This window comes from Vigna umbellata, chromosome 1, assembly GCF_029865625.1.
Source record: "Vigna umbellata cultivar VRB3 chromosome 1, Vumbellata_1.0, whole genome shotgun sequence".
NCBI classification, from domain to species: Eukaryota; Viridiplantae; Streptophyta; class Magnoliopsida; order Fabales; family Fabaceae; genus Vigna; species Vigna umbellata.
Window position 1 is genome coordinate 35,623,454 of NC_142165.1, and position 19,033 is coordinate 35,642,486.

General features: G+C 37.1%; 3 protein-coding genes across 3 annotated transcripts; all 3 read right to left on the reverse strand.

The window, feature by feature from the left end:
* Positions 1–431: 431 nt before the first annotated feature.
* Positions 432–869, reverse strand: LOC124830281 (uncharacterized). Its single transcript, XM_088104072.1, has one exon. The coding sequence runs from the start codon at positions 867–869 to the stop codon at positions 432–434; it is 438 nt and encodes a 145-aa protein (XP_087960198.1).
* An 11,849-nt stretch (positions 870–12,718) lies between these two features.
* Positions 12,719–13,813, reverse strand: LOC148205245 (uncharacterized). Its single transcript, XM_088104077.1, has 3 exons — positions 13,667–13,813; positions 13,234–13,587; positions 12,719–12,751 (listed from the first exon to the last, which is right to left on the reverse strand). The coding sequence occupies exons 1-3, from the start codon at positions 13,778–13,780 to the stop codon at positions 12,719–12,721; spliced, it is 501 nt and encodes a 166-aa protein (XP_087960203.1). The 5' UTR covers positions 13,781–13,813.
* Positions 13,814–14,198: 385 nt separating this feature from the next.
* Positions 14,199–14,915, reverse strand: LOC148205246 (uncharacterized). The gene is made up of 2 exons (XM_088099171.1): positions 14,419–14,915; positions 14,199–14,346 (listed from the first exon to the last, which is right to left on the reverse strand). Exons 1-2 carry the CDS (start codon positions 14,913–14,915, stop codon positions 14,199–14,201), a joined length of 645 nt encoding a protein of 214 aa, XP_087955297.1.
* Positions 14,916–19,033: the final 4,118 nt, after the last annotated feature.

Consider the following 19,033-nt stretch of genomic DNA (forward strand, 5'->3'; position numbering starts at 1 on the left):
ATTCATGCTTTCAAAGTAATAACATTCATTCACAAAAATTATGGAGTTCAAAACCTCACATATAAGCTCATTCAACATTCCACATACACATCCTGCTTAGAATCATAATCACAATCACAACATCATGCATATGTGCACATAGCTTGTGAACAACCACCTGAATATCAACATATAGTGCATAATCTCAACATCAATCAATATCCAAGCATCATCAAGCAATACTCATTATGCATAAATCACAAGCAAACCATCATAGCAGATAAAGTTTCACATTGAGTACATCACAACCTATTCTAAAAACCGAAGCAAATAAGTGAAAGAGTTTAGAACACTGGGATGCCTCCCAGTAAGCGATTGTTTAACGTCACGAGTCTGACCAAATAAGGTCAAGGATCAACCACCTTCATTACTATGGACAAACGCTCCACTTCTCATCCAAGATAATGCTTGAGACGTTGACCATTCACTACCCAGCTTCTCTGTGGATCACTAGCAACTGGATCAACCAATTCAATTGCTCCATGTGGACGCACACTTTTCACTATGAATGGTCCTGACCATTTTGACTTCAACTTTTCAGGAAAAAGCTTCAATCGTGAATTGCACAATAGCACCTGCTGCCCTGGATTAAAGACTTTTTTAATCAACTTCCTATCATGATAGAATTTTATCTTTTCTTTGTAATTCCTGGATGAATCATATGCATGCAACTGCATCTCTTCAAGCTCCAGCATCTGCCTTCTGCGCTTGTGTTGAGTTTCAGAAGGATCAAAATTCAAAAATTTAAGAGCCCACAAAGCTTTATGCTCCATCTCCACTGTCAAATGACATGCTTTCCCATAGACTAGCTGATAAGGTGATAGACCCATAGATGTCTTCATTACAGTCCTATATGCCAGAGAGCATCATCCAGTTTCTGTGACTAGTCCTTTCGTGATGCAACAACTGTTTTCTCCAAGATCCTCTCGATCTCTCTGTTAGACACCTCAGCTTGCCCATTGGTCTGTGGCTGATAAGGTGTAGCTATCTTATGTCTCCCACCATAATGTTTGAGTACTTTTGCCAGCTGATAATTACATAAATGAGATCCTCCCTCACTAATAAGTACTCTTGGAGTTCCAAAATGTGAGAAGATCTGCCTCTTTAGAAATTTAATCATAGTGCTAGCATCATTCTTGGGACACGCCAATGCTTCCACCCATTTACTCACATAGTCCATCGCCACCAATATATATTCATTGTTGAAAGATGGTGGAAAGGGTCCTACAAAATCAATACCCCAGCAATCAAAGACTTCAACCTTTAGAATGCCCTATAATGGCATCTCATGACGTCTTGAAATAGTCCCAGTTCTCTAACACTTATCACAATTCCTAGCATGGTTATGAGTATCTTTAAACAAGGTAGGCCAATAAAATCCTGACTGGAGAACTTTTGTTGTTGTTCTTTCTGCATTGAAATGTCCTCAATAAGGCGAGTCATGATAGTGCCAGAGAATTCCTTCTGCTTCTTCATTTGTCACATACCACCTTAGAAGATTATCTGCTCCAATTTTGAACAAATAAGGATCATCCCAGATAAATTGCTTGGGATCGTGCAAAATTTCTCTCTTTGTTGCCAATAAAGATCTTCTGGAATTACTCCTGCAGCTTTAAAATTGGCTATATCAGCAAACTACGGCCTTTGTTGAATATACATGAGTGTTTCATCTGAAAAAGACTCCCAGATTTCTGCTTCCTTGCTTCTAACCTCACTGTAACCAACCGTGATAAATGATCAGCAATCAAATTCTCACTCCTCTTCTTGTCACGGATTTCCACATCAAATTCTTTTAATAGAAGCACCCATCTGATCAAACGTGGCTTAGAATCTGGCTTTGTCAACAAGTACTTTATAGCTGCATGATCTGTGTAGATAATCAACTTAAACCCAATGAGATAAGGTCTAAATTTCTCCAAGACATACAATCTACCCAAAAACTCCTTTTAAGTAGTAGCATAATTCAACTGAGCATCATTCAAAACTTTGTTGGCATAATAGATTGTGTGAAACACCTTCTCTTTTCTTTGACCAAGCACGACTCCTATTGTATAATCACTAGCATCACACATTAGTTCAAAATTCTGATTCCAATTTGGAGCTACAATCACTAGAGTCGACATCAATTTGCTTTTCAAGATGTCGAAGGCTTTCAAACATTCTTCATCCATCACAAAGGGTGCATCTTTAACAAGAAAATTACTCAATGGCTTAGAAATTTTCGAGAATTCTTTAATGAATCTTTTATAAAATCCAGTATGGCCTAAAAAACTTCTAATTCCCTTCACACTTGTTGGTGGAGGAAGTTTCTCAATGACCTCTACTTTGGCTTTATCCACTTCAATCCCCTTAGCAGAAATCTTGTGACCCAACACAATTCCTTTTGTTACCATGAAATGACATTTCTCCTAGTTAAGCACAAGATTCGTTTGAAACATCTGTTAAGGACAATATCGAGATTCGCCAAACACCTCTAGAAAGAATCTCCAAATACCGCAAAATCATCCATGAAGACTTCAATACACTTCTCTATGAGATCTGCAAAAATTGCCTGCATACACCTTTGAAACATGGCTGGAGCATTACATAGCCCAAATGACATCTTTTTGTAGGCAAAGACACCAAAAGGACATGTGAAGGCCGTCTTCTCTTGGTATTTTGGATCTACCACAATTTGATTGTATCCAGAGTATCCATCTAGAAAGAAATAAAAAGCCTGACCTGCCAATCTCTCCAACATCTGATCCATGAAAGGAAGAGGAAAATGATCCTTCCTAGTGGCTTTATTTAACTGCCTGTAATCAATGCACATTCGCCATCCAGTAACAGTCCGAGTAGGAATAAGCTCATTCTTATCATTATAAATTACTGTCATCCCACATTTCTTTGGAACTACCTGTACTGGACTCACCCATTCATTGTCAGAGATTGGATAAATAATGCCAGCTTCTAGGAGCTTCAATACTTCTTTTCTAACTACCTCCTTCATTAGTGGATTTAGCCTTCTCTGTGGTTGAGCACTCAGCCTTTAGTCATTCCTTCATAAAGATTTTGTGCATGAAATAAGTTGGACTTATACCTTGGAGATCAAAGATTGACCACCTAATAGCTTCTTTGTTGGCTTTCAATATTTCTACCAACTTTTCTTCTTCTTCAGGAATCAAAGAATTACTAATGATGACTGTCTTTGTTTCATCTTCTTCTAAGAAAACATACTTCAAATGTGATGGTAACATCTTTAGTTCTAACTACTTTTCTTTGACTTCTTCTTTGGTATGAATCGTCTCAAACTTAGCATCCATCACTGAAATCTCCTTCAATGTCTCCAAATCCGTCATACATTCATCAATTAATTTTTGTTCTTCTTCATTCAAGTCTTCACAAGCATCAATAAGAGTTTTCTCTAATGTAGAAGAATAACATACCATCCTTTCTTGTACTATACAAACTTCATCAAGTATATCAAATTGGAAACATGCTTTATCATCTTTAGGATGTGTCATGGCTTTGAATACATCAAAATTCACTTCTTCATCTTGAACTCTTACTTTAAGCTTACCATTCTTCACATCAATTAAAACTCTAGCAGTCTTCATAAAATGGTCTCCCAAGAATGAGAGGCACATCTCCATTCTCCTTCATCTCCATTATAACAAAATGCACTAGAAATCCACTGCAAATCTCATTGAATGTGGTGAGATGATCATATGGACTTTCATGTAATAGCCCATTAAATTGGTTGCTCTTCACCAATTGTATCAACGCCGGTTTCACCTCCATGTTTGCAGCATTGACCCTCGGCCTAGCAATGTTGTTAAAGTGATGAGGGTCATTAAAATTGCTGTAATCCGCCAGAGTATGTCTAAGATTGTTCTCTTCGGCCATTTCTTTAGTGCTCTGGTTAGATCTTTGTGGTGAGGGTTGTAGAAGTGTTTTCGAAGAAAGAAATAATTCTCTAGAAGTTCGGATCGTCCTTCTCCTTCTACTTTTGTCCAATCCTTCAAGAAGAGGTTCTGAAGTTTTCTTGCTCCTAGTCCGAATTGTATCCTGCATATACAAGAACACAAAACTCTAGAAACAATTGTTAGCACAAAAAGATAGAAAAGATAAACTAAAAAGATAACAAGATAAAAAGATAGAAAAATAGAAAGATAAAAAAAATAAACAAAAAGATTAAAAAATAAAAATCAAGTCAAAGTTAATCAATAATCACACAAATAGAATAGTTAAATCACGAGCCCCGGCAACGGCGCCAAAAACTTGTTAACCCTCGGCAAGTGTACCGAATCTTATCAAGTAAAAATAAAATGGTAAGACCAAGTATCGTTTCCCAAAGGACTCACAGCCTAAACAATTATGTGATTTGTTGATTATCTTAGACTTGTAACCGAAAATATTGTTATTCAATTATGAAAAATAAGGCGTCGATGCAACACAGGCCGCGAAGGGGGAACGTCATCTGAAGAAAAGAAAGGATTACAAAGTTAAGCGTAAAAATGATGAAGAGAACGTGAAGAGAGTAATAAATCTGGGACTAAGATTTTATGATAGGTGGTTGACAACCTGTAATAATAAGGTTTTGAAATTTATTACAAAAATATCACTGCTTCTACGATAGATTTTCTAAAATACGTCAAAATAATTTTTTCTTTTATTACAAAAATGTCACTAATTTATATAATATTTAAAATATATTATAATAATCTTTATTTTTATTACAAAAATGCCACCGACTAATTTATTATGATAGATAGATTTTATCTATCATAATAAGTCGTCATAGAAAGCCTTTTTTCACCAGTAATATTCAATTCAAATAACCAGTCAATCTAAAATCAAACCAAAGGAAATGCCAAACACTCTTAGATAAAAATATTAACATATTCTTCATTTAAAAGTCTGTAGATCTCATTAAACATTTTATTATTAATAAGTTAATTAAAAAAAGCATACATGCTCTTCGTTCTGTAACTTCCTAGTATTCAAGTAGTACAGTGAAGTTTCATTGCTATTTTTATGCACAGAAAATTGTAGTAACAATATTATTTTCATTTGTGAAAGTTCGAGGAAACAAATGTTGCATGATTGCAGCATTTTAATTCAAAGAATGATAAAGATTGAAAATATAGATACCATGGCTATATACACTCCCCTTTTCCCATAAGTGTCACTGCCAGAAACTGTTACGTTAAAATTTCCATTTTCATCTTCCACAAAAGCGAGGAAAAGAAGTGCCAGTTTATGCTTTATATTTTATGTTTGATGTAAAGAAAATAATTTTTTAATATACCTTTACTATGCTTTTTCAAGTATTTATATTTTTATTATTAATTTAACATGAAATAAAAATTACAAATTTTGAAAAGTCGCATTGATAAAATTTAGGTAGTTCATGATTATAATTTGACTAATAATACAGTATAGGTTTAGTGCATCAATGGGTTACCCAATAATAATTTGTAACAATTTTTTTAATTTCAAGTCAAAAATTGTAAAAGAAATAAAGAATTTAATTACAATTTATTTAAAGTTAAAAGATTAATTAAAAATTCTCAAATAATTCACAAGCTAAAGATGAAATAAAAAAGTTAAATATGTCTTTTTTATTTCAAATAATTCAAAAAAAAATTGTTTTATTTCTAAACTAAACTACATACCTATTTGGTTCCTACATTTTATGGAAATCTTGTAAAACATCCATCCAAGCAAAAAATAGAGTGTTTTTTCATGTGACAAACACAGTTTTACAATACAGTACAATATAACCTCCAGAAAAAAAAATGATTTTATTCAAAATATAATTCTTTAGAGAGATAGTTTAGAGATGAAAAAATATATTTAATAAGTTAAACCTATAAATATATATTGAAAAGAACATTTCAAAATGTTGTCAACATTTCTCATGAAGTAATAATCCATGATATTTGGTTGTCAAAATAAGGATTCCATTAGAAATAGTTACGTCTTGCCAAAAATTTTGAGAAGCTAAATAATATTTTCAAATTAAACATCCTTTTAATACTTTATCTTTAACCAAAACTACTCAAGTAATTTTCCACGCATTGCTGCGTGGAAGGTCTTTTCTTCGTTTCACACAATATGTACATACGTAAACAAACAAAAAATATACTTTTCTCTATTACTAACAACACTATACATCTTTTTCAGCTATGGAAAAATCAAATATTGAAAATTATATCAAGAAAGGGATGTCAAAAGCTTAGATATGACAAGAAGTTGAGAGACTAAAACTATCATGTTCCTATTAAGATCCACCCGTCAAGAGGCTCATAGCTGCATTATACTAGTTTCTTTACGCGAGGAATTTTTTTTTTCTTTTTTCCTTTTTGTCGCGGATACAATACAACGTCGTGGAATTTTGGTAGCTGTATTCTCTCCAAGATTCTGCATGAAAATTCTAATTATGCTTCCATGTAACAGAACGATAAAAGTTTAATTGGCTTGACGAGAGAACAAAACAAACACATGATTTCTTCGTTTACAAATTATTATGTGGACTTAACCTCTTTGGGTTAATCACGGTTCCATGTTATAACATTCATGATGAACTAGTGATGTTTAAAGGAATAAAAGAGGATGGTGAGACAAAGTTGAAAAGTGAAAAATGAACACACTTGACTTGGCCTGTGGCTGCTTTTACATTTTCATTGACTAGGCTCAAATGATTTACTTGAACTAGCTTCACATATTTAGCATATTATATATATATATATATATATATATATATATAGAGAGAGCTGTCAAAACAGGTAACCCGGCTCAATCCGGTCCATCTCACCACGGATTGGTCACTTAGTGAGCTAATCCAACCCGACTCACTTATTAGCGAGCTGAAAAAATTCGAGCCCGACCCGACCCACCACGGGTTGGTAAGTTAAACAGGTTGGTTCACTGACTCTCATTTAATTATAAGTTTTTTTTTAAAATAAAACAATTACAAATTTTTTTAATTCAAATCTAAATAAACGTCAGACTAAAATGATGTTATATTCCAAAGAAAATTCAAAATAAATAAAAGTAGGTTTAAACCCTTATTTGGTCCTCGTATTTGTGTGTCAATCTCAAGTGGGTCATCGTTTTTTTTTTCGGTCTCAATCGGGTCCATAAACTTGTAAAAATGAGCCAATTAAGCCCTCTCTGTTAAGTTTTCATTAACGTTGTCTACAGATGCTGAGGTGTAATTTTTTTAGTTGACTTGGCAATGTGTATTAAGTTGAATGAGTGTTCTGTTGTATAATCAACCATTCCACGTGTAGAACTATATTTTTTATGTTGGTAGCCTTAACATTTAAAGGGACCCCTGACATCCAAAGGCCGTTGCCAGTCGCGGTCACCAGCACCGCTCTTCATTGTCGAAGGCATCGCGCCAGCATGGCGTCGGGTTAAAACATTACTCCGTTGCCACAAGCTACACCGATGCAATAGTACTTACAAGAATTGCTTCTGGGCTGAGAACCAAGAAACGTCACCAGAAAAAACACTATTCCTGATGCAAATTAAAGAAGGTGAAATAAACTAGAAAACTGTCAAATTAGATAATTCACTTCAAACATTTCCAAAGTAGTCGAAACTGATCCTAAATTATGCAATACCATCAAATAATGAAAAAAAAAAACTAAACTTGAAGCATCAATTGAGGGCTATCATCTGCTCTTTTGTTTTCTACAGCCACCGGGATGCTACTTGCTACCAACAAAATCCAACCATCACAACTTGCCGAAGAACAAAGAAATGCTGCAAGGCTTTTTAAGCAGCTTCAGGCATAGATCCAAACCATAATCGTTGTTAGAAATCCCAATGAAAATGATGTGAGGGGTGCTACAAAGAGGGTTTAGATACTGGACTTGTGCTTAGAAAAAAACAGGGCAAAAAATTAAAACTTGCCTTGTTTCTTGGTGTGGGAAATGTGCGAGCTTTGGTTCGTGGGAAGGATTTGAGGTTGCTTTCGAGGTGGGAAGGGAGGACGGAGTTGGTGATCCTAGTACAATTGATGGTAGAGAGTTGGTCAACACGTATGCATCTTGGGCTAGTGAAATAATTTCTTCTATGGCAGACGCCAGAGATGAGGCGAAAGCCGTTTCTCAGCAACGTCGGATCAGCGTCAAATTGTCCTCCGAGACCGCCACCGACGATGCTGCTGAAGGTAGACGTGCCGAGAAGCCTCTTCCCATGTAGGTGTTGATGACACTGAAATCCACCGTCGGCGACCGGAATCTACCGTCGGCGACCTCATAGATACGACGATAATACGTGAAGGAAAGATGAAGACGTTGTAGGATAGTGAAGCGATGGACACTGATCACCCCTCTAGGGTTTTGCAAATAATGTTCAGAAGAACGCCCCAAATCTCTAATTCCCTTTTCAATTTTGCCATGTGATAGGCTGTCGTTGAAGCTATCAAATTAATACTACATTTCAAGGCAACTTCAGTATTGCCAAGTAGTATTCAATAAAGTAGATAGGGTTAAAGTAACCCTGAGTCATCTCCCAACGAACACAAAATTGCTTTCGAATATCTGATTCTTATGAATGCAATGCTTATGAATAAAAGTAATGGTTTAAGAATGTTTAAAGAACAAATAAGAAACTTTAAAACAATTACGATGAAATAGGCTAATTCCATTGCTTTTCCAAGATAGATTCATCATCGGTTATTCACGGATAATTGTTCAATTGATTATTGTTTAAGTTTCAAATTAATTAAAGTACATTCTTAATTAATTTGAGGGCGATCATGCATTTAACCAAAGTAAATTCTCAATCAAATGCAAAACCTTTCTAGATTATTCACAATAAATTCAACCAGAGTACATTCTCAATCAAATTTTATTGTGTTTAATCATGTCTATTCTTAAATCTCCTAACCAAATTAAAAGCTAATCAATCAAAGTAAATTCTCAATTGATTATAGTTGAAATTATTACTAATCAACCAAAGTACATTCTCAATTGATAGTAAAAACCATTTAATCATATGAAAGTTCCTAAATTAAATCAAAGTAAATTCTCAATTAAACCTAGAAACCCTAGAACTCATATAATCAATATGCATGTAGATTCAAACACATTATGATGCAAAAATCTTTGCTTTTAACAAGATAGAGAGATGAAAGACATAGAGAGAACAACTTAAATCAATAACCAAAGTAAACAATTGCATTAACTGAACGTAACCTCAGAATTCGTCATGGAATTACAGCAGAATAGCCCTAGATGCTTAGCTCTCCATGAATGGAGTTGAATAAGAGATGAAAGAAAAGTGAAAGGAGTATGAGAGAATCAATTAAGTGAAGTCCCTAGGTCTCTTTATATAAGGCTTGATTGGGCTTGGAATCTGAGTATTCAGTTGATAGAATCTTTTATCTTATATCTTTCCAAATAACTAAAAGATTTAGATAATTATAACATTATTTGGAAGATATTTTCGGTTGATATTCCCAAATTAAATTAATTCAACAACTGAATTTTATCTTTAAGCATTTCTGAATTTCCAAAATTGCACAAATGACCTGAAATTGTGTCTATCTGCACTTTAACCCCTTCTGAATTTCTGAAATTGCAAGAAAGCCCCTCAGTTGACCAGACTTTGACCAGAAAAGGCTTAGTGACCAGCTTTGACCAGAGCTGGACGCGCCCAATGGGAGCTCGACACGTGTCAGGCTCCTACCTACCCAAAATTAGGGTTCAGAATTGGGGAAAGGGCTTCCCCTTTGCTCCTGGCGGCTCTTCTGCGTCTGTTTGGGTTTTTCTTTTGAATTGCAGGTTCGAAGATGGATGGCAACGGCAAGGAGGTGAGCACGGCGACTGTGCGTGACGGAGGCGATGATGCTCGTTGATCGCGGCGTCGCCGTTAATGGCGCGATGAAGGTGGATGTTGCGGCCTTGCGATTGACGAAGGAGAGAGTGTTATCGCGAATGGAGGAGGAGCTCGGTTGCATTAATGGCTGCCTCTGGTTCTCTGTGTTTCTTTGCAGGTTCTAATGCGGTGATGGAGGAAAGGTTCACGGCGTGGTGGTGGCACGAACATCGCGCCTTGATGGTGGCGCGATTTGGTTCCGAGAATGGAGAAGATGAAGATGACGGTGGCTCGCGAAGTGATGGCGGCGTGCGTTGAAGGTTCCGATGGTGACAGAGGCTTGCGGCGGCACATCACGGTGAAGGTTGAGGCACTGTGGTGGCGGGAATTGTGGTCCGTTGATGCGCCAGCGAGAAAGGAAGGAGAAGAAGTTGGCCGGCGATGAGGATGGTACGGTGGAAGCGAAACGACGGCTGACGGCACTGGAGGTTAGGGTTTCTGTGGAGAAGGTGGAAGATGACCCTCATGGGTTAGGGCTGACGTGGCGGCACATGGTTGGCTAGATCTGTGTGGGGAGGATTTGGACACGTGGCATGATCTGGTGGAGTCTAGCTTAGGAGGGGTATGGGTAGGGAAATTTAGGAGGTGTATTTAGAATAGGGTTACTGTTTGGCTTAGTTTTGGGCCTGTTTAAGAGAAGAGGGGTGTATGTAAGAAAATTGGGAGGTGCAAGGGTAAAAGTTGCCTGTTTGGCCCATCTGTACATTATTTTCCAAATAAAATCTGATTTTGGGCCTTGAATTGCCATTTGGACCAACAGAACTTATAATTTCAGCTGCACAAATAAACGTAAGAACATCCAAGAATATTTTATGCGCTAAAACTCACTTTTTACGTCTCTTTAATTCCCAAACCCAACAATTACAATCATCACAAATTCACTTAAAATCAACCATTTAAGCACAATTATCCCATCAAAAATTTGAATTTTAAAGCATAAATGTGGGCATAAATATGCACTCATCACCATGTTATACTTCTTTAATTTAAATAAAAATTCCACATAATGAAACAATGCATATCAGCATAAACGCGTCATCATAGTTAGATGCCGTTAGTGAAAACTTAACGAAAAGGACTTAATTGGCTCATTTTTACAAGTTTGTGGACCCGATTGAGATCGAAAAAAAAAAACGATGACCCACTTGAGATTGGTTCTCAAATACGAGGACCAAATAAGGGTTTAAACCTAAAAAAGAAGTATCATATCATCCAAGCGTAAAACTGAGCTGGGTTGAAAACTAGCTCGCATAAAACAATTACATTTTTTTCAAACCCAACTCGGTTCAAACCTGTGGGGAGCCGGGTTGGCTCGCGGGTTACAACCCATTTTGAGAGCTATATATATATATATATATATATATATATATATATATATATATATATATATATATATATATATATATATATATATAGTTTTGTGCTAGAATCTCTTGATTTTGTAGGCTATTGGAATGATTTGAAAGAAGAGTTAAAGTACCGAATGGTTGGAATGCAGACAAGTTAACCAGAATGCAGAAAAGTCAACCAGTCAACCAGAAAAGTCAACAGTAAACCAAAATGCAAAAAAATCAACCAGAGTACATAAAAAGTTGTGCTGAGCGGTAATTATCGCTGAGCGGCAGTTTTAAAGTGCCAAAATCACCGCTGAGGGCTAAAAATGCAGCTCAGCTTCATTATGAAGAGTCGTACTTACCGCTGAGCGGCAAAAGTGTCGCTAAGCGCCATTTTTATGGGCTTGGACATTTTTTCTGTTATTTTTATGGGCTTGGACCTATTTAAGGACTTACATGTCCTAGGGATGGTATCTTTTGATGGCTTAAGCACATAAACACACTTTTCACCCCTTGGGGGTAGATTTTGGGGATGTGGCAGCTCTCCTCTTCTCTTTCTAGGGTTTTTCTATCTCTTCCATTCTTTCATTCCATTGTTCATCTAGTTTCTCCATGATAATGGATAGCTAAACCTTATTTGTTGTTGGGAAAGATGTAACCTATTAAACTCTCATGTATTGAATTGATTCTATATTATATATGCTTTACTTCATTAATTGTTAGGGTTTTTCCTCTACACTCTATGCATGCTTTGTTTAACTCATTCAATTGCATGATCAATGATTTTGTCGATATGGACACATACGGGGAAATCTAGATCTGAGTAAATTCTCCCAAAAGTAGTATTGCCTAGACATAGGGATATGAGGGTTGGTTGCCTTTAAGCTTCTGTGCAAATGTAATGCATGATTAATTGCTAGGGAGACAAGACATTGTGAACTAGTTATTAGAAGTAGGCTATCTTCACCGAGACATCGGGTTTAAGGTAAATTAGAAAGTGGCATTAGCACTAATGAAGAAGATGAATTCATATATGCATGAGAGTAAATTAAGTGAAATCTAAACCCAACAACAATATCATCAATTTCATCCATTCATTCTTGCGTTTAGCCTCAATCACTACAAAAAAGTAGGGCATTACCGAAGGCCAGAAGCCCTCGGTAAAAGCCACAGGCCGTCGATAATGGGTGTTTACCGAAGGCTTATCGACGGCCAAAAATCCTTCGGTAAATCCCTTGTCGCTAACAATTACCGAGGGCTTTCGCCCTTCGGTAATTACCGAGGGCCAAAAGCCTTCGGTAATTACCGAGGGTCAAAAGCCTTCGGTAATTACCGAAGGGCAAAAGCCTTCGGTAATTACCGAAGGGCTGAAGCCTTCGGTATTTACCGAAGGGCAGAAGCCTTCGGTAATGACCAACAGTGGGCATTTACCGAAGGGCAAAAGCCTTCGGTAAATTGCAGAGCAGCTTTCACAGAAATGGCATTTCTTGTGCAACCCAAACCTGTATATCAAATTTCAATTACAAACAGACCTGCCTATAAGTTTTCAAGCACATACAAACATGCATAATGTGCATCTCAAAGATGCAATCAATTATCAGGAATACATTGAACATCAATTAATCCATAGAACATCCATTAATGTATAGATAATGTAATTATAGTTGAAATATAAAACAATGTAACAAAAGGATGTTCTAACATCCAAAGTCTGGTAGTAGATCTAACTAACACTAAAATTATATCAAGTCTAAAATGTTCTAATATCTAAATGTTTGTCTAACAAAGTAAGAAGAAAATGAAACTAATAATGTACATAACTATCATCAGAATGATCTTCATCATTCTGCTCCTCTACTGATGGCTGGACTGGTTTGGGTTGGACTAATGAGGGTTGGACTGACGAGGGTTGGACTGATGTGGGCTCCTGAGTGGCAGCAGGTGATGAGGAGGGTCGTGACTGGGTGGGAGGGATATTTTGTACGTCCAGTGAGGTTTGAGGCAAGACTCTCATGATCATGGCCTTAAAGTTTGTAAACTCTGCTCTGAGATCAGTGAACTCCTGGTCACGTTGATGGAGTTCCTGCCTGAGTTGAAGAACCTCGTCAGGAGTACTGGTGGAAGAAGAAGGCTGGTGCTTCAGAGTACCTCCTCTGGATGCTGTATAGTTTGCAGCTAGCTGTCCCGCACCATACACTCGTCCCTTTTTCTTCCCACCAACGATGTCGATCCAGCACTGTGTCCTACGGATGTCATCATCTGCATTACTGGCATCATCCGGTGTAGGAGCTGACTCATGTTCAGATCTAACCTGTGAAAGTCTCGTAGAAAAGTCTTCCTGTTGAAACATTAAAAGCAATGTCAGGGAACGATAGTATAACATAAATGAACAATTAGTAATAGTGTTATTTGCTTACATGAGTCTTCCGAGATCTTTCATCAACAAATTGATTAGTTCCCTTCCGAACATGAGTCTGTGCAAAGACCTCATCAACATGGACCGCCCGTCCTAGAGCCTGTGCCTGTAACATAATTAAGAATTACAAGCGTACATATGAAATACAATATACATAACTTATGTATGAAAGAAAAAGTTATGTAATGAGATTATACCATACAAATGGCATGCTCATGAATGGTGATCGACCCACCAGTATGCAGGGTGCCACCCCTTTCAGACGCTCTGTTCCGCTGGGCTTTGGCACACTTATTGCGGAACTCTACTGTATTCCAATGGGCCAGTAAAGAGTTCTAAATGTGCTCACCCAGCCAGTTAGGGCGCTGTCCTGCATTCCGGGCATCCCTAAACATCTCTGACAGCCGATGAGATGCTTTCATGTGGAAATTTCTGTGTATCTGAGTTTCATGTTCAGGTTTCCACTGCACCTTCATCTGTAACATTAAAGAGAACAAACATTGATTACAGAACATACTAAAATAAGACGGACATTAGTGTAATAGATTGCTCACCTGAAAGCGCTGCCAGAATGGCTTTCTGTCGTCATGAGGTATTGCTCCCCAAGTAGGCCATGGAGTTAAAAACTGTTGCTTTATTGAACGTGTGATGGCCTGGGAAGCAACCCTAGATGGAATAAACCTGCATAACAAAACTCATTTCAGTTACAATATGGTTTAAACATCAAATGATATCAACAGATTATAAACTTACCCTTTACCATAGGGCTCAATCCATGGTCGATCATGGAGGGGCGGGTCAAGATCTTCAGCATCACCACTTGAATCTGGATCACCAAGTGGTGTGACAGTCTCAAAAGGAGGTACAGAAGATGAGGAAGGTATAGAAGTAGGGTCAGGGAGAGGAGTGGGGGTAATAACAATAGGGGGAGGAGTAGGGGTGGCAATAATAGGAGGAGGAAGAGGGTCTGCTGCAGGGGTTGTAGAAGGGTGTGCTGCAGGAGGAGGAGAAGGGTCTACTGCAGTGGTAGTAGAAGGGTGTACTGCAGGAGGAGGAGTAGGGTCTACTGCTGGTGAAGGAGTTTGTATACTAGGGGTAGGAGGAGGCCCCACAGATGATGAACTACCGGGAGCAGGGGTAGGTAGTCTAGCAGGCACCCTAAGTACATACTTTGGTGCCTGCCGTTGCCTCTTCTTAGGCCTTGCTACCCCTTTTCCTTTATCAGGACGCTCTGAACCTTGTCCCGTCATTACTGCATTCAAATGGTTACAAAGAAAGCGATTGTTAAGAACAAAACTAGACTGTAGATATCACTAATGTAGGATACTGATTGTTTAAGAACCATTTTAATCTGCATTTCAATCTGCAGACTTGGTTTCAATCTGCATTTCTATTTTTTTGGTCTTCTAATTTGTTCTGGATCCATTCCTAAGGTCTAATTGTGTGCCTCCTTCATTTCTACACCCTTTTTTATTGCTTCATCTGAACCTAAATCTTGTTATGTCTTGTATTCAAATTACCAATTTGGAAACATTGTAAACTTTTTTTAATGTAAAACACACTTCGGAAGTGGAACAAAATTGACTTCAGTTGTTGAAGGCCAATTCCTCTGTATTGTAGTAAAGATCTTAACTCTTGACGTAGAAGACATAACTAAATTGAAGAGGATAATCTAAACCTACACATTCTATCATCTTACAAACATGGTAAGATGTGTCATGGCTAATTCTGAGATATTAGAACCAATGGAAGAAGCCATTGTACATGCTTAATTTTATCAATTTAATCATTCACAAATTAAAGTACCAAAACAAACCTCTTACATATTTGGCAATCAGTTTCAAACCATACACAACAAAGTTTCACAAACCTCAATGTTTACAATATCATAAAACTTCAATCAGGATAACTTAACATTCAAACTCAACATTAACAACATCTAAGAACAACATCAAATTCATGAAATAAGAATCAAATATAAAATGACATAGATACAATCATCGAATTTAAGTTTAGGTCCCCATACCTTTGCCTTTGCTTTCCTTTCCTAGTTAAGTGTTATCCGTAGACTCTCCTCCTCCCTTTGTGGCCACAATCCAAAGTCCTTCAAAAGCTGACCCTAACACATGAAACGGATCCTCTAAAAACTCCTTTAAATGTCCACACAAAATTCAATCCAATTTTAAGAACTTACAGTCATTCCAAATAGCCTAACACTTTAACATAAATTATATTAAACTAATGAACTTCCTGACAACTATAAAAAGCATATGGAAGTGATGTAAACAAACAAAGTACATAACTGTGTTAAGGATGAAAGAGTAATTTCAGAAACGAAATGATGTTAAGCTCAACATGAGTTAAAGGAAACGCCATTTAGCTATTTTAACAAGAAGTTCATTTTCATGGGACTGACTACAAATTGCCATGAACTCAACCATACAAGTCTGCACTCACATTTCAATTTATTTCCTAAATAAAGTCATGAACCGAATTTCTATTGTACGATCATCAATCTATAACATTATTTATTTTCTAATGATGAAGGAATAAATTTGTTTAATAACAAGACTGGTAGATATATTCTAAATCATATAAACCTCAAGCTGGATTATGTATTTGAGTACTACAACTTGAAGAGAAGCAAACATCATTTCCCTGGTCAAGACCAACATCATTTCCTTGGTCAAGACCTTGGGGTTTCCGTTCTCCAGTAGCCATGGTTCGTGTTGGTGAGAACCCATTTTTGTTATGTGGAGGTTTTAGCTAGAAGAAACACAAGCCAAAAAATGTGATGCAGTGATCCTTTGGTTTTGGCAGCATAAACCTAAAAAACTACACAGGGTATCTTCTTCCAGTTACTATAGATAGCTACGTGTGTGCATGTATTTTTGTTGGTGAAACAGCAGAAGCTAAGGGTGTATTTATAATAAGCCTTTTGAAATCTATGTGGGAACCTTCCTGGAAGTTTCCCTTGCTTGATATTATCTAAAAATTCCTCTTAAAGGTCATTATTAGATGTAATTCAGATCTAAAAATTAAACATGGTTAATATAATTTTCATTGGGGTCTTAATCCTTGTTTAACATACAAAACAAAATATGTAGCTGTTGTTTCAAACAGAGAAAATAAGGGCTGATCAAAGTACAAATCACTGTACGGCTATACTTTACCATGGATCTTTAACAACTTCACTTCAAAGGATGTCAATTTTGAACAATTATAATTATTAACTTCTCACTCTTAGACCAAGATGATTTTATTATTATTACTTAAAAAAAATGTTTATAAAATACTGTAGATTTTAATACTATATTAGCGTCATCCACTTGACCCTAATTGTCTAATTGTTTGATTCTAGTGTGATCCACTTGTGTAAGCTACATTGTACAACTTGTGGACTTTTTTGTTACTGTCAATTGTTTTGAGCACACTTGAGGTACCAAAGGAAAATGTAGTTAAGTTTGGTGTTCAAGAAAAGTAGGAGTGGTTATTGTATTGTGGTGTGAAAGGTGAATGATGAAGTCAAAGTCTTTTAAATAGTGTTAACAGAGGGAACTTCCAGGGGAGACAGAGTGTGGGAAAATAAGAGATGAACAAAGGATAACAATAACATATACAATGGACAATTAGAAAAGAGAAAGAATAAATTAAGTGAAATAGGAGTAGAAGTAAGGTCAGTGGCAGTGTGATAATAAATTGGTCATGAGTTTAAAGGAGTGAGAGAACGAAAATGTTGTGGACTGTATTATTCTCTTTCGGATTTAATAATGAGATAGGAAGATGGGAAATTTTGCATAGGGAAAAACAACATTCCAGGAGTACGAAATGGGTGGTGTTTTAAGTTCAAGAAATTAACCATTTGGCAGGATCTTTAATTATGCCTCACTGTTCAATTCCTCTATTTCAGAATCATGTTCTAGGTCCATTAACAGAACATAAAGTTAAATCCTTATAACTAAAACATACATAAATTCAGAACCACAGAATGATAAATGTTGATAAAATTTTATATAGGTGACACATAGATATGGGCCAAGGACAACTAAAAAAGGCACTGGTATCCTTCTAAATTCTAAGGTGCCAGACAAGGCACCAATTATTAGAATCAGACATATATCAAAACAAAACCTTTATAATTTTCCTACTTCTGTGACATTTTAGGCTCATTTTTGTACTCTTTCATTGCACTCATAAAATGATGATGGTGTTTGAGTCAGGATCCTGGTTTGGGAAACTGAGAAAGTGGACCCCAACTGGCCCAGTATGAAATTGTGTAAATGGTAAATGAGAGAGGGTAAATAAAAGGTAACTGTCAAGTTAATTCTGCTCATGGTAAAGGGCACACTTAACTGGTTTAAAGGTCAAAAAAAGAAGGGTGATGTGCACTGAGTACATTGTATGAATATAATATTACATTGAACAAAAGGACTCAACCTAAAGAGAATAACACCTCTAGGCTGATGTTGATTTGGTTATGAAGTCTGGGAACTTAATTTGTTGCTTCACTTAGTACTAGTTTAGTTCTGAATAAGGAATTGTAAATTAGACTAACAAACTGTGCAAGAAACAAGTCATTGAATCATAAGTATTGGTTGGATTGCTTGGCTGTAATGTACAGATTCACATAAAACAACAACAAAATGCAATACATACTTTTCACATAGTCATGTACAGTTTCATATCAAATCATCAAGAAGTAGAAGCATCCACAGCACTAAAACAGGAACTTGTAAATGCAGTTAACATATAGCGGTGGATGTTAGCAAACCTGATAAAAAGCTCCACAGCACCCTCTGCAATGGCAACCCCAGCACAAGTAGACCACCACTTAAAGCAGCACCCACAACACGTCACCACCGCAATGCCCTCCTCACGCTATCCACCAACCACGACCCCTGCTGCCACAACCACAATCCAATATACAATGACTTCCAAGGATTTGCAAGAAATTGGAAGCACGAAAACAAATATCAATCAATTACGGAGCAAGCCCAAAACCTAAAATTCACATGAACAGAACACTAACCTTAATGCAATCCTAGCGGCAACACCGACCCAATCACCGTCCACGAACACCCTTCCCGGAGAATCACTCAACAAAAGCTCCAACCGCACCGAATGAAGCAGAACGCCTCAGTCCCCAACCGTCCCTACTCCACGGCAGTCGCCTCAGTCACAACCGTCCTCACACCGTCAACGACAACCAGTGTCCACCCTCACCAACAGGACCGAATCAAGAATGACGCAGTTACGAACGCCCTCACAACATCCGTGAGCACACTCACACAACGCAGCTGAGGAGAGGATTCGCAGGGAGAGGGATACAGGGTTTGGTCGACGAGCTCGAAATGGGAGAGGGAAAACA